General features: G+C 36.5%; 1 protein-coding gene across 1 annotated transcript; it reads right to left on the bottom strand.

Annotated features, from left to right (window-relative positions):
- Positions 1-486: 486 nt before the first annotated feature.
- On the bottom strand, positions 487-23,018 carry LOC120075661 (phosphoribosylformylglycinamidine synthase). The gene is made up of 7 exons (XM_039029258.2): positions 22,112-23,018; positions 21,855-21,910; positions 20,062-20,171; positions 9,834-9,993; positions 5,552-5,644; positions 5,346-5,477; positions 487-815 (listed from the first exon to the last, which is right to left on the bottom strand). Exons 1-7 carry the CDS (start codon positions 22,929-22,931, stop codon positions 789-791), a joined length of 1,398 nt encoding a protein of 465 aa, XP_038885186.1. The 5' UTR covers positions 22,932-23,018; the 3' UTR covers positions 487-788.
- Between the last annotated feature and the right edge of the window lie 984 nt (positions 23,019-24,002).

The raw sequence follows: 24,002 nt of genomic DNA, 5'->3' as shown, positions 1-24,002 counted from the left end.
AAACTATCTTCTTCCTTTTATAACTATAGTTTGACCCTCTTGAATCCCTGAACTTTTAAAATGTCAAATTTGGTTATGAAATTTTCAGTTTAGCCTTTTTATGGAGATAGTGAGAGTGGTTTGGTCAAAGGAGGGTATGGGAGACGGGAAAGAGATTTTTTGTTTTGTATTATTGTTGTTATTATTATTGTCATGTCAACTTCCATAAACTATTTAACAAAATTGAACATTTTCGTTTGTAAATTTCAAATATTGTGCGAAATTTGTTTACTTATTTTTTTTTTAGTTGAACAAATAGAATGGAAGATTCATACCTTTAAGTACAATTTATTAGAATCTTCTATACTCATGATTTATATGACAAAAACTATTCACTAATTTCAGAATAACCAAGTTTCATTCGTCTTTAAAGCCTGCATTGTTTTTAAAAATAAAATGCCATACGATAAAGCAAACATTGCATAATGATTATTGCAATTCTTCATATGATTACGAAAATGTAACACTAATTTTATCATCTACAGCGTACAATATCGTTCATTGATATTTGTTGAGCACTTAAATATGCATTAATCTACATTAACGGAAAAACTTTCAGCATCTAATTTCATAATTCTATTATTCAAGAATCAAATAAAACATCAATGAATGAATAATACTAAACTTGATCACAATAATTTCTACTAAGTTATGATTGGTAAGATATGGCTCTTAGAAGAAAATGTCAGGAGTTAGAAGCCTACTTAAAGAGTATATGGACATGTTCAGGACCAAACGCTTTGATGATATCAATTCCCAATATTTGGAGGAAGCACCTTCATGCAAAAAAAAGGGGCAAAAATCTATTATTGATGAATAACATATGCTAGCAATCAAACACGATGAATATAGATCATAATTCTTTCCTAGAGTATTGCATCAAGGATAGGAACACGCTCATTACCATTGAGTTATATTTACTTTAGTGAATATAGACAATAACTAGTTACATATATTCCATTTTGTAGAATAAAATAATATTATGTAACATTAACACATTTTTATCATCTAAGGAATGGTCAACCTGACAGAAGGTACACAGGAACTTAGCTCATTTAACATCATATGTATTGTAGACTAAGAGATATGGTTCAAATTCTCTCACCCCCAATGTGCTCCAAAACAATTAAAGCATTAATAACCTCTTTATGAACATTTTCTCGAGAGAAAAAACAAAAAATAAAAACTGTTGATGAACATAACTTGGTGGATATACTGTTTTTTCTTTTTTAGCGTACTTATTACCTTATAGCTTCAATCCTCACTCTCAAGATTGTAGAACTAAAACACATTAGATAGAAAAGTATGAACCCTCACCTCACACTTCTAATATTTTATTTTTTGATAGCAAAGAAGAAAAGAAAAGAAAAACAAACAAACAAAAAGTCGATCTTCTATGATTTTAACATTGAAGTTTTCATGTCATAAAAAGAAATACTGAAATATGAACTAGTAATGAAATTAAGTCTTTAAAAACACCCAAATTGCAACCAAAAAAAAATCCTAATACAAAATTAATAAAATTGGACAGAGCACCAAAGTGCTCAAACCAAAGGAAATACCCAAAACAACCCAAAAAACCAACACCAGCAGAAAGTGAAAAAACAGTTATATACAGGAAACAAAAAGAAAAAAAGTTCGAGTTAAAAGTTATGTAGAACAGATAGAGAACCAAGAAAGATTTGAAGATCTTCCAACTGACCAAAACAAAAGATTAGACTATATAATTGTTAAAAGTGCAAATGCTGACACCAAGCTCAGTGAAGAGAGTGGCTAGGAGACCATTCATACTGTTTGAAAGAACATGTTCGATGAAGGAAGATAGACATAGTAGCTGTTGGTCTATTGTCTTGGAATCCTCCTTACCAAGAAATGCACCACACCTCGGTGTAAAATAGTCTAAACCTTGACTCACTCAACTAAGTCTAAGTATAAATGTCAAAAAGAAATTCTAAAAGATTTCTCTACAATCACCATGGACACAACTCATGGCCATAGGAATCGTGAAAAGCTCCCAAAGGAACAGTATAAACAAACCAACTGCTAAACTTGAGGAGGAGGGGAGGGGGATATCACTCCTGAAAAGTGTGGGTTCTCAGACCAAGGTACTTGACAATAGTAGATATGATCTGATTATATGAGAAGTTCCGTAACAAACGACATCCCCTTTCAAAATTTTCGAGTATAATTGCAATCCTCAAAATAACAATACCCAGGATTCTTACCCAACCACAAAATAATACTGTGCATCTGTCGCAGAGAAAAAAAAAATCATAGAAATACAAGTAAATTATGAGAGCGTCGTAATTAATAAATAACTCTAGCTCCCTTGGAAAAATACTAGTACATGGTTATCTCTTTTTTCCCTGTCAAATACAACTAAAACTAAGCATTATTTGTCTTTGAAAAAAAAATGGAGAGACTGACTTCAATAAATCAATGTATGTTTATAGACAGACTATATATCAACAAACGAAGAGCATTGAACAAATCAATTCAAAACCGAAGAACATTAGAAATGATTCTACATGGAATCGTGTAACTCTTCACAAATGCAGTACACTTTGGTATCATCATTACCATATATTTCTTGGCTAATCCATCCAATGATTAATTAATCAAGGTACCCTTAAATGCCCTCTCCAATTATATCTCGGTAGTTAATGCTCCATCCATTAACGAAGGATCCAAGAGGCGCTTCCTGTTTCCAAGACAACCCCTCGCGAATCCTCTTTGTTTTTTCATTTCAACAATTCCTCCAAGATCCAAGAAGCTAAAAATGAAGCCTGTCCATTATTCTATTGGCAAAAACAGGGGACTGACTATGAGAATTCTTCTCATAATTCAAATGCAACAGAAAAATCATGTTCTCAGAAAAATATACAGCTATTAACGCCACCAAAATTTTTTGGAACATCACAACCTTTCTCTTTCAACCATAGCTGTCATAATGAATTTCCTCCTGATGGTTCAAAGACAGCCTTAATCAAAGGAGGATTTCATTCAACGAAAGATCCTTCTCCCCCTCAGCCTCCTCTTCCATGTGTGGATGAATTTGATTGGAGTCAGAAGTCTGAGCAATGTGGAGTCTGATTTGAAGCCTGTGCGTAATCACTTATATGATGAACTTGATAATTCTCATGTTGAAGCTTTTGGATGAATTTTTCAGCATTGTGGAAAGGAGTCTCCTTCTAAATTAGATGTTCCTTGTTCTAATTCTGAATCTCTTCCTTTTAGTAAAACAAAACATTCTGTACCTACCCAATTTTCATCTCTCATTGAAGTTTGTGGTCTTCAGATGCGAGAAATTTCTCCCTTCATTTCAGAGACAGAATGAACAAGCAAAGAGTAGCGGCTTGAAAACTTTGGTTAGATGGCCTTTAGCCTAGAAAATTTCTAAGGGATGGACGTACGGAAGTTGGAGCTCTGAAGTTCGGAATTATGTTCCTCATTGTCAAATAGGTTTGAAAATTAATGCATAAGCCTAATTCTTTTTGGTAGAAGACCAACAATAGCTTCCATAATTCTAAAGCAGTTATCTGGCTTTCGGCTGGAAGAAATATTGAGTCTTTTTGTCCTTCAAAAGGCATTGTAGCAATCTAAGCGAGCACCTTTTTTTTTCTATTACATGCAAATGCAAAAATTTTGCAGTTTCCAAGGTTTGATGAACTGCTCAAGCTGGATGAACGTGCTGTTTCTGAAATAATAGAGAGGCTATGCAAGAACTAATTAAATTGTGCAAGTATATCGAGTTGTATTTGGTTTCACTCCATTCAGCTGGAAATCCTCGACAGAAACTTCTATATATGATTTTATTTCATTTTATTTTTTAATTTGGGAGAAGTCACAAATTTGAGAATCATGCCCCATGTATCATTGGTATTTTTTTTTTTTTTTTTATCACCATAAGAATCTTCAAAAGTTTTAGTCAGACTGGTAGCAGCCCTCTTCATTCAAGTCCCATGGAGCTTTTTTTTCATATATCAATGAAAAGTTGTTTCTTCCCCAAACAAAGAAGGAAAAGCCAACTCTACTTCCAAAAGTTTTGCAAGTCCGCCACCACTTTCTCGGCCCCAATAATCTCAACTTTGCACCACGATGTTATCCTTTAGCCAATTTAACAATGAGCCAGTATGATGGTTTAAATAAACCCCAAGCTACATCGAATACACAATGCAGATTGCTCTTGAGAGCTTTAGAGGGCAAGGAATTGCCGACTATTTGAAGGTTGCTCCAAAGATATAGGCCTAGTGTAAGAAAAGCATGCCTTCTCATCAGCTGGATGATGTTCTTTTTCAAATTCTTCATATACAAGTAAAGCCTTTTTTTTTTTTTTTTTTGAAGAATATGATAATTCGATCCTGTCTCCATAGTGTACATTACTTGTATCTTAACCAGATGGGTATGGTAAAATTGCCCATATGAACCTAAAACAATGATTAAGGTATCTCTACTTCTTCTAAGAGGTAGTAAGTTAGAATCTCCACCCCTAATCGATGTAGTACTTTTAAGTAGACAAACAAACAAACAAGATTAACCAAGAAAAAAGTGGTTCATTTCTTCCTCTGAGCTTTCTTTCACACACCTTATCTTTCTTGGCTGAAGCACAAGTGAGGCCACATTATTTTTTTGCAACCAGCTACCAGTCATTAGTATCGATTTTTCTATAAGCTACAAATTAAAGGAAGAAACAAATTTTTTTTAGAGGTTTTGCCCCAGTCAATTCTTTATACATATATAATAACAACTTCCCTGGGAAAAAAATGAAAGAATACAAGGACATTTAAAAAAACCAAGTCCTCAAAAGGGAGCCCTGCTAAAGAAAGAGACTCCAACTCCATTTGTGCAAAACAATCTATCAAGTAGTCGCAAAGAAATCTTCCATATTGAAGCTCAAAGGAAACATGAAATGTCAGTCAATTCAACTGAAGGGGTGATGATTTAAATCTCCTCCAAGCAGAATTTACATGAACAAAATAAAAATCATCCAGAATCCATGAGAAAGTAAGGATGGAAGAAAGGACGGACTACATTCTCCCAACATTCAAAATTTCATAAAAGATCAATCCTAAAATTCAAACATTGTATCTTTTCTTGCATAAAAATCAATGATGAAATTTTAAAATGAATCATTTGTACCTAAAGAAATTAATGAGTCTCTCTGTATGCCTAAATGCATGCGTCAAAAGACCTGGGTAGGTCTTCCTCCAACAAAGTTTGTTGAAGTCGGTATGAAAGACACCTCTACAAGCCAAGCAATAATGGAACTTTTTAAATTAGAGAGATAAAAGGGATTAAGAACATACCAAACCAAGAGCTTCTGCAGCGGTGCTATGACTATCTTTACCACAAACACCAATAAACATATTCATTAACGATTCTCTCTGTTCTACCTTCAAGTGTTTCTTCAAGCCTAGAGTCAACATCTCCATCTCAGGCTGGAGAACCAACGACAATAAGATCAGAAAAATTGAGTAATTACAAGTTTACTAAGAAGGTTCATGATAAATACCGAGGACTCCTCAGGAGGAAATATCTGGATAATGTAACAGATCTTCAACAACTCTGCATTTGCTTCCGAATGTCTGTCTTGCATCACTAGAGCCTATGATGTGATACAATAGACTTAGCAGGATCCTCTTCATTGTATAATAAGTCATAGATATCAGGGAAAATCATTACAGAAAAAAACAGAAAGTTCCTTCATGTCCAGGCTAAGTGATGTTTTACACAGTTCCGGTTATTTTCCAAATTCCAAATACAAACTATGCGTAAGATTTTATATTTCGTATATAACTTAAACTATTACCATAATTGAAATTTCTTCACGCTTGTAGAAATAAAACTATAAAGAAGCCGCGTTTCTTCAGACCAACAATTATCGGGGTTATTCTTGTTTTTTATTTTTTTCTCAAGGGTAAGTGATGTGTATTTTGGTTTTAGTAAGGTTATGGCAGAGGGTAATTTCAATTTAATTTATTCAGTTGAAGCTTCATAACTTCTCAATTTCTTGATAAAAAGATTATATACACACACACTGAGTTGAAGTCTTAACTGACCCATTATCTTGGTTAACTTTTCACAGCCTCATAGCACATCACCTCCAAGTAGTAGAAAGTTATTTAACTGCTGATATTTTAATTAATATCGCTGTTCATGGGAAAGACAGCTTTTTTTGTTAAATCCTAGCCTTCATCATCAATAGTGGGCCAGGTGGCACAAGGAGGGTTCATGCTGGATTTTGGGCGGTAATATAAGCAAGAAGGTCGAATTCATTGGGTCAGTTTGGACAAACTACTTAGGCTATTTGTGTAATTCCAGTAGCATTCAAAAGCTCTGTGTGTCTATTTTCTGTGGCTGAGTTGCTGGAAGGAAAACTCGCCGGAATAAGGCCGGAGGGACAAAATAAAGATGAAGGGTTCGTTTCTCGGGTGAATCTAGGCCATCAGTGAAGAATTGAAGCTCCAGGACAAATTACGAAGCGTTTTGAGCTAAAAATTTGAGGTAATATAAATCAGTTATGAACAACTTTGTAGAATGGAACTTTCTAAGATGAGGCCTGGAAATTGAGTATATAATTTTGAAGTTTGAACTAGAAATTGTTGAACAAGCAGACAGCTGCTTGAATTGGGGCCAACGATGAAGTTTTGAATCTCCAGATTAAACAACGAGGAATTTTGAGCTTAAATTTTAAGGTAGCGTTGCTAACTCAATTCTAAACATGTTTGTAGAAGGAAGTTTCTTCAAAAGAAGTTTGGATTTTGAGTTATGAATTTTTAAAGTGTAACAGAGAATCTGTGCATAAGCAGCCAGCTGCTTGGGAGGAACAAGCAAATAGCTCACTGTGGAGATTATAGCGAGATTTTGTGATGAGGATCTCGCTAATGAAGGAAATCTCGCTAGAAATTGGGCTGAGTATTGCTGGTATCGCTGGTAAGGTGAGTATCGCTGGTAAGGGAGTATTGCTAGGAAAAGCTTGATCTCGCTCATGAGGAGAATATCGCTCATGAGGATCTCGCTCATGAGGAGAATCTCGCTAGTAAAGCTGTCTTTGATGATGAAAGTTGCATTAGTAAATGAACTATTTGAGGTATTTTGCTAAGAATTCTAAGTAGTTTAATCAGAAATTATGTCCTTTCAGGCCAAGAAGAGCTAAGAGAGGCGTATAACCCGTTAAGAGGCCAACGAGCTGTGAGTGACCATGTGATGATTTACTGTTTTAATGATTTAAAAACTAAGAATTCTTGAAGATATTTCCCATGCTAAGTGTTTAAATGAATTGCTAAGCAACATATTTGTGAAACTGTTTCTCATGCTAAGTAAAGCATGTTTTCCATGGAATTGACATGATTTAGATATGTTATCTTGTCTAAATACTTTCAGTATGTTTAAGTAACTCCATTTTTATGATGAACCAGTATGATGGATGAATTAGTATGATGATTTGAGCACTAAGCTTTAGTGTTCAACTAAATGTTTATGACTAGTTATATGACGGATACTGAAGGACAATGAGAAGGTATCCTAAGGATACTGAAGGACAATGAGAAGGTATCCTAGTCAAGTACCTAAGGTATGATGGTACTCAGTTATAACCATGTGCACGTAGGTAATACGACGTCGAGGGATTGAGCAAAAGAGTTCTCCCCGATTAAGGTTAGCATTGAGAGTTAGATCTGATAGTTCACTCTCAACTAAGGATAAAGGTAGTCATATCTTCTTCTAGGCTAGAAGGATAGTTTGGAATTGCTAATGCTTATGAATGTTTATCAACGCAAGATGTTACTAATGTATGAGTTTTCCAAGTATGTTTCCCATATCTAACGCATGCTAATAGTTTTACAAGCTAGTTCAACATGATTTAAGCCAACTTATTTTGCAAAGTATGAAGCATGCATTAGGGTTAAAGCTAAAAGGTCGTATGAAGCTTGATGTACTATGCTTTAAATACCTAAGATTGTCAAAGTACATGTGTTAGTATTCCTAAATATACTAAAAGAGATATTGAAGGTAGGGAAGGTATCCTAAAGAGTTTTCTATGCTATATTTGAGAACTATTCTTTAAATGCTTTTCGAGAACTTGATAGCTTGAGTGAGCCAGATACCAAAGGTAAGGAAGGAATCTGAATAAATGTACCTAAGGTGTTGACGGTACATAGAAAACTCCATGAGCACGTAGACAGATCAGAATGAGAGGCTGAGGTATGAGTCTCTTAGCCAATAACAGATGTTGGGAGCTAGAGCGATGTATACTCGTTCTCAACTGAGGAATAATGATGTTAATGGTGGTTTTAAAGGTTTTATGTACACGTTTGCTTGGTACACTCTAGTTTCAGTATTATGTTCTCAACTTTTGGTTTTAAGCATGAGATTTATATTTTTATTAAGTCACTCACTGGGCTTCTAGCTCACGTTTTCGAATGTTTTTCTTTTTCAGGTAGTGGTCAGTTCCCAAAGGACTATTGTGCTGCTGCTCTGCCACTCAAAGAAATAGGTTGAAGGAAGCGTAATTGAAGACTTGTATTAGTTAGTACACATGTGTCTGTCTAGTGACTAGTATTCTTGATGGGACTCACTAGGTTGTAACATCCATGTATAAACAATGTTGCGAAACCCTGTGATGTAAATGTGTTAAGTCCTGAGTTAATATGTATGTATTCAGGGTTTGAGTATTATTTAACAGGTAAGATAGGCAGTAAGTGCCAGTAAAAGGGTTGGTAACTGCTGCAGTCACCATTCCGTCCAGGTTAGGAGGGTAATCTGGTGCGGGGTGTGACCGGGAAGGGGGGGGGCAAATAAAATTGATAATAGACCACCAGCAAGGTAGAAATAAAGTAGGCACTCTTACCACTTTTATATCCATCAATTATTACCACTCTTATAAACCTAAATTGTTGACTTCAATGCTTCTAAGAAATAATTGAAAGTAAGTATTCAGGCTTGCTTTTCTTAATTATTTTGGTGTAAACATATACCCTCTTAAAAACATTTGCAACCCTGCTCTTCTCAAAATATTTTTTAAATATTGTGATGAAATCAGAAAATAATACTAAAAAATGAGCATGTTTACAACATAACATAATAAAATGTAAATTTAATTCCGAACTTCACAAATCATTTCATGATCCAGAGGGATCAATTTCCCCTTTGTGAAAAACAATGCTTGCGTGGAAAGCTATTTAAAAAACAAGGTTTTCAATAGTGTTTTAAAAACAGTAACGATAAATAAACAAATTACAAAAGTCGATGTAGCACATTAAAATTTTCATTTGAAACAAGTAGGAAATTTTGCTTTTTCAAAATAGCTAACCAAACATGTTTTCAAAGAATTTCTCATATAATAGAGTTTAGCAAGCAATTGTCGATCAAGGTTGCAAACCAGGAAGACTAGAACTACAATAAGTTTTCTTCTTCCCAGTGGACAATGAGTGATCAATTGTTCGATGGTTTCCCACTCTTCATGATCTTCGGGTACATTTGAATCAAATATGCCCAGTTTAACACCCCTTTTCTCTAGAACACTGGATTTATGAAAATGTGCATCCAAAGTGATGAAATCCGAGACCTTGAATCAATCCCCAAATTTGTAACAAACAAGCACACTATATAAGCCTCGAATAATCTTGTACTAAAGAGAAAAAAAAGTCCAATATCATTTAAAATTCTAGCATGAAATTCCATCTTTGTAAGTTTTCTCATCACAGTCATGCAAAAATAATGTGAGAGTTACCATGCACATAAAAAATTAAAGCATTTAATCTACTGAAATCATTGGATACTAATAAACTATTTACCCAGGCCTGTAAAAAGCATGAACGCATTCTAGCAGCAACAGCAGCAGAAACTATCCTGGCAGCACGTACATTCTCAATGCCAATGTCCTCAGCAAGCCCAGCAACAAAATTTGGAGCATCCTCACCGTTAATGAGCATTAAGTTAGGATAGATTGGAGTCCTGTAAATTCCTAAATAAGTTACTGTTAGGTTCCTCTACCTGCACTGGACTCAGTAAACCCAACAAGAATGGCAAGAAAAACAGAGCAACTCCCTCTGTAATAGTTAGTCGTATTAATAAAGAAGGGAATTACAAAGCTAAATGAAGAAAACAAGCAGCAAACCAACAGTAACAATATACTCAAAATGGATAAAAAGGAAGCAAACCAACACATTCGAGAGAGCTGGTGGTTCTCTCCTAAAAGCTACACACAGCCTTTATTTCTCTCACAAAATTCCCCCCTTCACTAAAACCCAAGATGTCCCTTTACAGTAATTTGTTAGTGGTCCCTCAACGGTTTTTCTCCTCTCTCATTTCCTCTAATAACAACTTTCTTTTCTGAATTTTCTTTCTTGTCCCTCCTTTTGTAAATGTATAGAGGGGTGTTCAAAAAACCCGATGACCCAAAAAAACCGATGTACCCAACCCAACCCGCACGGTTTGGGTTGGGTTATCAACTCATTTGGATTGAGTCGGGTTTAAATAAATGAAAATTTTATGGGTTGAGTTGGTTCAAGGGTTCACTTGATATAACCCAAACCAACCCGAATTTATTCTACCTTTAAAATATGTTTTTTTTATTATTTATAACACAATTATTTATACATATATTGATTTTAATTTGATTTAATTTCAATATTTTTTTAATAATTTATTCTTCAAAAACTCTTAAAAGTAGTTTGTTTGCACTTTAGAAAGAAAATTTTCACTATTTAAATTGAAATTGAGTTGTTAATCTTAATTCAATATATGAAAATAATTAAATAAATTTTTTACATATTTACGTTGTACTTCTTTTTAGAACAAAATTTTAAACAAATGACCCGATTAACCCGAACCAACCCAACCCAAATATTTCATGGTTTGGTTGGGTTGGGTTCATTTTTTAATAAAGGTTATTTGGGTTGAAGAAATTTATGACCCGAACAATTAGGTTGGGTCTACTTTCAACCCAACCTAACCCAACCTATGAACACCCCTAGTGTATAGAATTGGGGGTTTAACAATACCGCCCCTCTCGAAGTGTACCTTGTCCTCAAGGTGAAAATAAGGAAACTGTTGTTTCATTAGAAAGACCGACTTCCAAGTTGCTTCATTTCCTGGTAGACCTTTCCATTTTACCAACCATTCCTGAGTTGCTAACTCTCCATTCCAGGGTATGTCTAATACCAATTCCGGAGTTACCTATAATTCGAACTCTTTAGACAAAGCCAGTGGGTGGTGCTGAAATTTATGAGCTTGTCTCAGCTTCTTCTTTAGTTGGGAGAAATGAAATACATTGTGAATAGACGCTTCTGATGGAAGAGCTAATTTGTAGGCCACCTCTCCAATTTTCTCAATGACTCGTAAGGCCCATAAAACTTGGGGGGATAGTTTCTCACACCTTCTTCGGGCCAATGAACATTGTCGATATGGCTTGAGTTTCAAGTAAACTTCATCTCCCACTGCAAATTGCAACTCTCTTCCATGCAAGTCTGCATTTTTCTTCATTCTATTTTGAGCCACTACTAAGTTCTCTTTCAAGGCAATTATTACCAAATCTCTCTCTTTCAACTGTTGCTCCATGCTATTATTAGTCGTTTTCCTATCTCTATATGAAATTAGAGGGGGGTGGTCTCCCATACACAGCCTGATAAGGTGTAGTTCTGATTGGAACATGAAAGGTGGTATTGTACCATAATTCAGCCCATGCAATCCATTTGTTCCATCTTGTTGGTTGTTCATTACAAAAACATCTCAAGTATGTCTTAAGACATCTGTTGACCTTCTCTACCTGTCCATCTATTTGAGGGTGGAATGTCATGCTCCTTTTTAATTGTGTTCCCATCGACATGAACATTTATTTCCAGAGGTTACTCAGAAAGAGTTTATCGCGGTCAATAATTATAGACTTCGGAACCCTGTGATGTCAAACCACCTCCTGAACAAATGCCTCAGCTACTTATTTGGCCGAGAATGGGTGTCTAAGAGTGATGAAATGGCCATACTTACTTAACCGATCAACAACCACCATGATAGAATCATATCCCCCCGCTTTAGGTAATCCTTCTATAAAATCCATTGTCCATTCTTCTATGATTAATTCCAGGATTGGTAATGGTTGCAAGCCTGCAACAAGCCCGCAGGAGACAATGATTCTGTCTTATTTCTTTGGCAAATCTCACACCCCTCCGTATACTTCTTTACATCTGACTTCATTCCTTGCCAATTCTCGATTCATTCTTTTATAGGTCCTCAAGAAACCCGAGTGTCATTCTAATATAGGATCGTGGAATGTGTGTAGTAAGGATGGAATTAGTGAAGATGACCAAGACAGTACTGACCTTCCTTTGTATAGCAATCGATTGTTCTTCTACTGATATTTTGGTTTTCCGTCAGGGTTTCCCTTCAATATTGTTATATCTTTTGGTGTTCTTCATCTTTTTCAACATCCTTCAGAACCACTTCCATATCCACTAAGGCTAGGGTTGTCAACACATACGCTTTAGTTGTTGGAGGGATACGTGACAGGGCATCCGCCGCCTTATTTTGCAACCTCTCATATCCCAAGAGCTTTGTTAACCATCTCTAAAACTAAGGTTGGACTTCCCATTGTTCAATCAAGAATTTAAAGTGTTCTAATCTAAGATCATTGTGAATTTGTTCCCCAATAAATAATGTCACCACTTCTAGACAGCATCACTGCCATGAGTTCCCTTTCGTATATGGATTTGGCTTGTGCTCGAAGAGACAACTTTTGGCTAAAATAGGCCATCGGTTTGAAGTTTTGAGATAATACTACCCCCAATCCAAATCCGGACGCATCTGTTTTAACCACAAATGGTTGAGAGAAGTCGGGTAGGGCCAACACTAGAACTGTCATCATTACGTGCTTCAACTCTTCAAAGGGCTTCTTCACTCCAAACAAAACCATCCTTGTGCAACAATTTGGTTAGTGGGGTAGCAATGCCACTATATCCTTTTACAAACCTTCTGTAATACCCGGTGAGCCCCAATAACCCCCTAAGTTCAGATACATTCTTCGATTGTGACCACTCCATCATTGTTTTAACCTTCTCCCCATCAACTTCCACTCATTGTTGTGGTAACCAATGGCCCAAGTATTGTATCCTCGGCTGGTAGAATATACACTTCTTTTTGTTTGCATATAATTTATTATCTCTAAGAAATTGTTTAGGCACTGAATTGAGATAGGATGTCTAAAGTTCATATGTCTGTAAAGTTCATATATTTGAGGAGTTCATATGTCTGTATTTGAGGTGCAAAGTTGAGTTCATGTCTGTGTTTGGGGTGCAGAATTGAATTCATATGTTTGGGGTATCTGGTGCGGTTTTTTGAACTCTAAATAATCTACTTTTGGTGTAATACCAAAAGTCTGATTTTTATCAAAATGAATCTCTACCTTAATTGAGGGAAGGGAAACATTTATTTATAGGAAAACAAAGTATAGGTTCTGTATACATAACAGAATTACTAACAAAACTAACAAATTTAAAACAACAAACAACTATTAAACTAACTAACTATCCTTCAAAGATAAAGCTTCTAATTACACCATATTCCACCCCCCTAAAATCAGACTCAACCTCGAGGATGACAATTAGAACGCCAACTGGAAGTCACCAAGAGCAAAATAAAGTTTGAGATCAACAACATTGAATATTGGATTAATATGTAGGTCACAAGGCAACTCAATGCGGTAACTTGGTTTGGCCATCGGTGTGTGAATGAGAAGTAGGGTATAAATATAGTCTTCCACTCATCCTCGGGCTTATTCGAGTCTGGTAAGTCCACTTTCGAAAAAATCAAGCTCCTCCAAACTGATCGAGTAAATAACCTATTCTTGGGATTGAGAAGCTATACTTCACTAAATCCGGTTGATAGCTCTACTATCAACATAGATCTTCCAACTACCAACTTTTTTAGGTGTAAGTAGGGCTAGCACTGCACATGGGCTAAGGCTTGGTTGAACATGTCCCTTTTTTAACAATTCTTCAATATGTTGGTGGAGGATCTCATACTTCTTAGACTCATCCTATAGTGAGGAAGATGAAGGATTGTAGCACCCAGAACCAAATCAATATGGTGTTGAATGTCTTCACTATTTTTTGTATTTTTTGTCTTTTCAGCAACTACAAAGCCGAATATATACTCTCTCTCTCTTTAACAAATATTTTGCAATGTATTTAAGGATTAAAGTCTCCTTTGGGAGCAATCGGCACCGTTTGGAGAACACAAAACACCCTATCACCTACATCCATCTCAATATAATTGGCTTCTTCCTCATCATCTTGACTGCGTTCAGCCCATGAATCTTCTTCCTCATCATCTTGACTGCGTTCAGCCCACGAATCTTCTTCCTCATCCACACATACTACTATTTTTTGTTGGGGACACTCATTAGACAAGTGACCCACTTGGTCTCGCCTAAAACACTTGCCCAATGTAGGCTAATTATAAGGATTTTGAATTTTCTTCTTGTAAACAGCATTTGTTTCCTTCTCACCAACCTCTTCTTGCTTTTGGTGGGGAAGAATGATTAGTAGAAGTGTAATTCGAAGTGCTAGTTTTTCTACTAAGGGAGGCATCCCAAGAAGCCTTTCTTAAAATTTTCTTGGAGCGAATTTCATTTAACTCTTCCACTATTTCAGCATAAGAAATTGTGTCAGCTAACCAATGAAATTGTTGAAGCTTTACCTTCTCTTTGATGTCCATTCTTAACCCGCCAATGAACCATGCGATTAGGGTGCTTGTTTTTCAGCCAAATTAGTTCTTGCTCCCAAATGGTGGAATTCTTCCACAAAATCAGCTACTGTTCGAGGGCCTTGCCTGCAGTTTTGATATTGATCATACAATTGCTCATAATTGGGAGGAAGGAAACTTTTTTTCATCAACCTCTTCATCTTTTTTCCGTGTTTGGACAGGACTTTTGCCTTGTCTTTGCCGATTGACCTCCAATTGGTCCCACCAAGCAGAAGCTCCATGTAATCAAACGTACCATTGTAGAATGGCAAGTAATCAAACGTACCATTGTACTACCAAACGTACCTTTTTATGATCTAGCGTGCCCATGTAATCAAAAAAAGTCTCAGTGTTTTTTATCCAATCAAGAAATGATTCAATGTCACACTTACCATTGTAGAATGGCAAGTCAATTTTCATTTTGTAGTCGTGTGGATCACCTCTAGCTTCACATCTTCCATCTCGTCCTCTTCTTGGAGCATAAATTCTTCGTCCTCTTCTTGGAGCATAAATTCTTCTTTCTGGATCATACTCACTTGAAGAAACCCAATCTTGGAATTCTTATTGTCATTCTTGCCTATTCAAACGTCTTCTCGGATCTTCTTGGAGCTGTCTATGCAATCTTGGAACCCTGAAATTGGAAATTTCCTGTCTGTCCAACGCCACGTCCACCTCTTCTTCCCCAAACTTGATTGAATGCCAGGGCATTTTCATCATGTTGGGGCGGTGGTGTCAATACATCCAACCTTCTTACAAGCGTTGCCACCATCTCTTGAAGGTTGTTCGATGATCCATGAATTCCCTCCAAAGAATTTTCAACGGACAGTAAGCACATTGTTGTAGTACTTGGAGAGAGGGTTGGGGTTTCTTCCACCTCTTGGTCTTGTGCTTGAACGTTTTCTCCTCTCAGGTGGGCAAACCCTTCTTCCCGCCATCAGCCCAATTCTTGGAGTCCTTTGATACCAAATTTGGTGCAATACCAAAAGTCTGATTATTATCAAAATGAATCTCTACCTCAATTAAGGGGAGGGAAACTTTATTTATAGGATAACATAGTATAGGTTTAATTTACAAAACAGAATTACTAACAAAACTAACAATGAGAAATCAAAACTTTTGATTCATACTTTTTCTCCATGAATTTCATTATCATCTTCTTCTTTTTCTTTTTCTTACTGTCGTTGTTCTATATTACTCTGTAGTGATTTTTTTTAAATTGAATCTCCCCCATCATCTTAGCAACAAGGGAATGTCACCACATTTCTTCAACAAGTTCACTTTTAATTCCTCCAAATTGGAGGATCATCAAAGAACAAATCTTCATTTTTTATTAATTCTTGCTAGAAAATATTCCAGGAAAAAATTAGTCATTTTATGGGGTCTTTTTCATATGTTACATATTTTTCAACTACATATATACTTTTTGTCTAAACATTCTTAACCTTCATTTGATTTGTGAATTCAATTAAATAAAAATATATTTTACAAATTTTCATGTATAAATATTGCATTTAATGTAAACAAAATATTGTTATTTACATAATCAACAACCCTACAACATACTTTAATAATCATATGTCATATAAGAGTCGGAAGTGATTGTCGAAGTTAATTACTGAAGATGATTTTTGCTGAAGTTTGTAGTCTAAGTGGATGTCGGAGCCTGAAGTTGGTCGTATGGAAGGTGGTATTGGAGGTAATCGTCAAAGGTGGCTTTCAGAGCTCAGAGTTGGCCATGCAGAGATGGTTATTGAAGTTGATCATTAAAGATGATTTTCACCGAAATTTGTAGTTGGAGGTGGTTATCAGAGCCCGAAGTTGGTCGCATGAATGTGGTATTGGAGTTGGTTGTCGGAGTTTATTGTCAAAGGTGGTTGTCGAAGCCTCGAGTTGGTTGCCGATGTTGCTCGCCCGAAGATGGTGATCAAAGTTGATCATCAAAGGTGATTTTTGTCGAAGTTTGAAGTCGGAGGTGGTTGTCGGAGCCTACAAATGTGGTTGTTAGAGTTGGGTCATCGGAGTTTGTTGTCAAAGGTGGTTGTCGAAGCCTGAAATTGGTTGCTGGAGTTGGTCGCACAAAGATGGTCGTCAAAGTTGGGTCACCGGAGTTTTCATCAGAGGTGGTTGCCGAAGCCCAGAGTTGGTCGTCGGAGTTGTCATCAAAGGTATTTGTCGAAGTCCGGAGTTGGTCGTCGGAGTTGTCATCGAAAGTGGTTGTTGGAGCATGGAGTTGATCGTTGAAGTTTTCATCAGAGGTGGTTGTCAAAGCTCGAAGCTAGTTATCCGAGTGTGACAACGATAGCCGCCGACAGTGACCGATGAATGGAGCCATTGAAAACATTGGAAGAAGAGAGAGTTGGAGTGAGTTCGTAAAATATATCAACTCAACTCCACCAACATTTAAAGTTGGTGGACCAAACATTGAGTTGGTATATTATACCAACTCAACTCAACTCATGTTGGTAAGCCAAACACACCCTAAGTATGTTGAATACCACTCCCAAATGTGTCTCGTGGGTGGTAATATCTGGACTATAAATCAAAATATCATCAAAGAACACGAGTATAAAACGATGAAGAAAGGGACAAAACACCTAATTCATCAAAGATTGGAATGTAGCCAAGGCATTGGTCAATCCAAAAGGCATGACCATGAATTCGTAGTGTCCTTCACGGGTCGGAAAGCGGTTTTCTCGATGTCGCCTTCACACATTCTGATCTGGTGGTATCCCGATCAAAGGTCTACTTTGAGAATGTTGTTGATCCATGTAATTCATCTAAGAGCTCTTCGATCACTGGAATGGGAAACATGTCAGCAATGGTGGCTTGGTTTAATTTCATATAATCCACACAAAAATGCCCTCCCCCATCCTTCTTCTTGACTAACAGAACGGGACTCGGACTATGGCTTGGTTTGATTATTCTGGCTAGTAACATTTCATGGACAAGTTTCTCAATCTCTTCCTTCTGGACATGGCCATATTTGTATAGACAAAATATTGATGGGTTTTTGGCCGTCGATGGTAAGGATGCAATGGTCAATTGCACGCTTAGGAGGCAGAGTGGTAGGGGTCTTAAACACATCAACATTTTGTTTTAGCAACATTTGGATCATTACTGGCAGTCCTTTATACTTTGTTTCCTCAGCGTCACGTATGCTATTACTATTCTCGATTTCCAAGTGCTGAAATTTGATAAAAAAATCCTAGATCTTCTTCCCATAATTTTGATAGAGCATTAAATGATATTTTAGACTCCGTGAAGGAAAGGTCCCCTTGTAGAATTACATGAGAATTTTCCGACCAGAAAGACATTGTCAGCATCAGCCAGTGGACATCCATGAACCCCATTGTGCATAGCCATGACATTCCTAGAACCACATCCATTTGTCCCAAATCGATGGCCAGAAAATCAGCTCTTACCATCAGCTCCGACAATTTTAATTCGACGACCTTGCAAATTCCCTTCCCCTGAATTGATGTTCCATTTCCAATAACCACTCCGACTTTTGTCTTCTGCACCAGGGGTAGGTTCAACTCCCTCACAACTTCCTAATGAATAAAGTTATGTGTAGCTCCCGAATCAATTAACACAATAACCTTCTTACCCTTCATCGTTCCCCTTAATTTCATCGTCCCATTTGTTGAAAATCCAAGCATCGATTTTAAGGCTAGCTCTGTCCTCTCCATTACTTCCCTCGTCCTCTTTTACTTCCTCCGTTTCAAAATCTTCTTCTTCTTCATTCGCAATGAGCAACATTAGTTGCCAATTCTCCCTTATTTTGCAACGGTGCCTGGGTAAATACTTTTTGCTACAACAAAAACACAGACCCTTGTCTAACCGATCCCAGAATTCAGTGTCCGAAAACCTTTTCACCAGTGGATCCTTCTTCGTAAAATTTCCCTTCACCGAAATTGATATTTGCCTCATAGTTAGCATTTCGTTCCCTTTTACGAGTGTTTTGTCCGTCCCGGTTCCATCTCTCTTCCCACTTTGGGTCTCCTGTTTATTGGGCCCAATTATACCCAAATCGGCCAAATCCATTTTTAAGGCCATATTTCGATCATTAACTAACTGGACCTCCCTCAAGCAGTCGTCTAGTGTTGTTAGGTGTCTGCTAATGACTTCCGCCTGTAGCCCTGGTTCGAGACCGTTTATGAAGGTGTCTCTAAGCACATTCTCGGCCAACTCCGGTAAGGGTGCCGAATAAGTCACAAATTTCTTCACGTCGTCGGTGTACGTCCCCTCCTGGTTAATCCGCAAAAGTCGTGCTCCTAAACTTCCTTCCCTAATGGGTCTTTAATGTTCAAACATCTTTTTCTTCAACTCTTCCAAGTGGCAATGGCTTTCCGATTATGATTCCACTGGAACCAATCCACTTCATCGAGGGCAAAATTGACGATAGCCACCTTGACCTTCTCAGCATCGATAGCTCATGAATTTCAAAGTAATGCGTAGCTCGGTAAACCCAGGATTTCGGATTTTTGCCTGAGAATAGGGGAATCCCGAGTCACTTGTACTGGCTCTTAACAACTCCTCCAACCCCTTGGTTTTGGGACAAATCAACCTCCTTCACCTTCCCTTTCAATTCAAGGTGACTTTCTTCTGTGGTTCCCAATTCCTCGTTCTTCCTTGCTGAGTTATTCTCCCTTACTTCCTCAGCCAGTTTTTCGATATTTTTTAAAAGACCCAAGAGCATATATTTCAATCCGGAGATCTCTTTCTCATTAGCCTCCATTCTTTCCTCCATCTGCTTCTGAGTCATCGCTCTTGTACGCTCTAGGATTCATGGGCTCTGATACCAATTTGTTAGGTTCGTCTACCTGCACCCAGTAAACCCAACAAGAATGGCAAGAAAAACAGAGCAACTCCCTCTGTAATAGTAGTATTAATAAAAAAAAGGGAATTATAGAGCTAAATGAAGAAAACAAGCAACAACACACCAACAATAACAATATACTCAAAATGGATAACAAGAAATACAAAGGAAGCAAACCAACACATTCGAGGGAGTTGGTGATTCTCTCCTACAAGCTACCCTCAACCTTTATTTCTCTCACAAAATTCCCCCCATTCACTGAAACCCAAGATGTCCCTTTATAGTAATTTGTCAGTGTCCCTCAACGATTTTTCTCCTCTCCCATTTCCTCTAAACAGTTACATTAACATGAACATTAAAAATCTCAGTGTGATCTCATTTATAAAATCCAGAATTAGAATTCAAAATGTAGCATGATTCATCCTTTTCTAGAACATATATTTATAGTAATACAAGTATAAAGTTACCTGCTATAGATATTTAAAATAAGGTCCACGGATGCTCGATAGAATGAATCACGCATGTTCTCTGTGTTGAAGGAAACTTTTACTCCAGATACCCTGCATATTTCACGCAGCTGCTCATCCATTCAGGCAAAGAGAAGTGCAGGCATTAAAAAAAAGATCAGCTATGGTAATAAGGAAAGTCAACGCTATTAATGATGGAAATTTCAGCCAAATTTGACAATGTCATTCATATATAAAAAAAAATTCTATCAAACCCAGTGGAGGAAAAAATAAAAAGATTGTTTGGAGAATAGAATATCGGACTAACATATTGATTTGCTTAAATAGAAAGAAAATGAATCTTCAATATGCAATTTTCAATAGATATGCCTATTTGGCAATGTTTACATGCTGTTAAAGCTGACAAGATGTCTCATGGGATGACTGCAAGCTGTAAGGTCTTTCTTAACTATTAATATCATAGACTAGAACAGTATTTTCAACCAATACTACAATCTAGCCAAATCTTATTCAAGTTATTAATGATATAAATGATTCATCTCCTTTACAAATTCCAAGCTCATCATATCCTACAAGATAATTGCTTAATGATAGGAAACCTATTGTATGACAATATGACATTCTGCTAGTCTGGTTGCAATTGCCTCGATGCAGAGAGAATAGCTTCAGGTTTTCCTTTCCTTTACACTTACTACGCAGCTACTAGAACATTCAACTCAGCAGAATCCTCACATTTGCAATGAATTTCAGGTTTCTTTTCAAGAAACTGAACTTTCGTTAAAAAGGGGAGGGGGAAGGGGGAAACCTAAACTTTCATTTAAAAAAAATGAAAGAATACAAAGGGTATACAAAAGACAAGAGTCCAACACTGAGTACAGAGAGGACTCGAATCTAAAAGAATAAGACAAATGTCATAATTACAAAACGGTCTAGTGACGGTACCCAAATGGAAACATTACACCTAACCTCACCAACTCCCAAACCTCCTCTCCAAATTATGAACCACAAAATCTTGAGAACTTACACATATGACAGGCCAACTAAGAATGAGTAAGAACAAAAGACATAAAAGTTTAACCACGGAAATCTGATAACTTTTAATGGATTATTATAGAACTGACTGTAACCATACTCAATTAACTTATAGATTGTATAAACTGGAAGTAGCTAGGTTTCTGTTCATTTTTTTGGAAGAAAATTACAGTACGTCCCAAACCTTATGTCAATAGGTAATAATCAAATCACTACAATCATTGAATGCATAATATGTATTATCAGGCAGGGAATGTCATATAATAATTACAGACGTGGTCTGTAGAAAAATGACACAAGATTAAAGTAATTAGCTTTACCATACACCTGTATATCTGTCACATACAGATTGCTCATGTATTGAACACTTTAGTAGCCATTAAATGAAACCACGATGCTACCATCATGATATGGATCAGTTTACGCTCTATTTATCCATAAACATCATTTACAAAATCCATTAGCACAAAAGTAGAAAAATAAAAACCAGGTGGGCAAACAAATCAAAAAGGTAAACATTTAATTTTCTTGATTAACAACTAAAGTTTTGAAAGTCCTCAATGCTCCCACTCAAGTAATTCTACTTTTATCCCGTCTTCCTATTCCTCATTTGTGTGTTTGAAAAGAAAAAATCACGAGCATTGAATAATTGTATAGAATGAAGCATGATGAACAATAAATGAAAAATTTTGATATTCGATATGCCATAAATTTAATATACTCAAAGTTCACCATTAGTAGTTTTAAAAAACAGCACTCACTTGAATAATATCGTCCTCCATGAAATCCCGCCCACTCATTCTATTGTCCACAAGGGCTGGAAATCAAGTGGGTAAGTTCAGCTTGAATTTCCAATAATGAGTATAATATAATGGTAATGTGGAAGTTATACAGTTTTTTTTTTTAGATACAGAAGCAGCTTGTTACTATGAGAATTATGCTTAATGAAATCAGAAAATTACATGATCCTTTCAAATTCATTGAACATTTAACATGTTAGAAATTTTTGTGCACTAACCTCGGACTAATCTGTTAGCTTCTATCTGATACTCCTGCCTATTCGCCGTGGCAATCCGTCTGGGAACTGCCGGAGGCCACCATTTTGGCAACCTTTCTCCAACCCAAACCCTATTCTTTGAAACTTCATCTGAAACATCAGTTATAGCCCTTGAGTCCACGGGCAGAGGACCATCCAGTAACCCTAAAAGATTGTTCTTCTTCGCCACAGCTTTATCTCGCGCTACAACACTCCTCCTAGTCCCAACAACAACCTCTCGTCCACCGAGGCTTCGGTCCCTTCTCAACACAAGAGCCGTATACCCAGAACTAAATTTGTTACGTAAATGAGATCCAATCCCAATTAAAACCTTAACTACAAAGGCCACAACGAAGCTCAATAGCACCAACTGACCGACGAATTCCACAGTGGAACGGCGACAAGAGACGGTCAGTGTGCGATTCTGGTCATTGAAGGCAACCAATGTCCGCAAATCGTCGAAAGCGTCCAATCCCGAGGACAGAAACTGGCGAAAGTGGGAGCGGGAAGAATAGTAGACGGAGTAGAAGAGAGAAGAGGCTTCGGCGGCGACTTGGTCGAGTTCAATTACAGTTTGGAGGTTCGAATCAGAGGAGGAGGAGGAGTCGAAGGGATGGTGGGTGGTGCGGAGCTTGGAGAGCTTGTTTTTCCGGCGAGTTCGACGGCGTGGTTTGAAGCAGGAGAGAGTAGTAAAGAGTGGTCGGGAGTCCGGCGAGGAGAGACGGCGGAGGAAATGGAGGTTGTGGCGATGGGAAGTGAATGGATGTGGAAGAAAGTGGGAGAGTGTGGGTGTGGTGTCCATTAGCCCATGTAGAGCTAAGGAATTGGAAGCTCTGTGTCTGTTGTGGGAGAGAAGTGGTCTCAACTCTGTGTCTGCACACCTAAAATGGCGGAATGCAATATATATAGAGAGTTTTGACGGTACTCTACAAATCCACACCTAACCATTTTTTTTTTTTTTTTTTTGATAATTTGTAGTTGGGCTTCACCTCAATTTGGTTTTCATATCAATTGAACTATGTCTATTTTAATATGAATTCAAATTTTTCATTTCATATTCGAACCCATATATTTCGATCAATTGTGTTACGATTGAGTTTAAACATTATTAGTTTATTCAATCTTGAAAATGGTTGTTTTTCATACTTAACATTTAACACCATTGTTCACACGTTCATCTTCCGCTCAAAAAAAAAAAAGACCAAAATTATATGTGCATGAAAGGAGTTTTTACGACTACAATTTTAAGTTATAAGAGTTGTTAAATCATAATTTAGACTTGAAGTATTGTTACAACTAACCACTAACCTCTAAATGATGAATGGTGTACTTTTCAATGTTGAGAATCTCCATGGATTCAAGGTGTGTTGATTATTATTATTATTATTATTTTTTAAATGAAATAAATATTTGATACAATGATTAATTTAAGGTTTAAATTGCTAAGGTGTGTTGATTAATTTTAAAGTTTGAAGGATGCAGTTTAGATTAAATTATAAATTTAGTGAGTGAACTTCGAGGTGTATGTTTATTTAGTATTTGAATATTCAAAATTATAATTGTAGTCATTTGAGTTTTTATTTATTTATTTTTTTTTAAGAAATATGCAAATCCATTGAACACAAAATTGAATCATATAGACGCAAATTTTAAAATTTAGAGACTTATTATAAAAGTTTATTAACTAAGTAGATGTAAATTTTAAAGTCTATGAACTAAATTTATAATTTAAGTTTAGAGTTTTTTTTCTTCTGATATAGTAAAATGATTAAACTTATTCACAAATATTAAAAAAATAATAATAATAAAACCAATGTCTTAAATAATTGAATGTTCGAACATTTATATTAATTTTAGCAGTGGAGCAATGTCT

This window comes from Benincasa hispida, chromosome 1, assembly GCF_027475165.1.
Source record: "Benincasa hispida cultivar pf3 chromosome 1, pf3_genome.v1.1, whole genome shotgun sequence".
Taxonomy (NCBI): Eukaryota; Viridiplantae; Streptophyta; class Magnoliopsida; order Cucurbitales; family Cucurbitaceae; genus Benincasa; species Benincasa hispida.
Note: the sequence above shows the minus strand (reverse complement) of the source record. Positions and strands in the feature narration are given on the sequence as shown.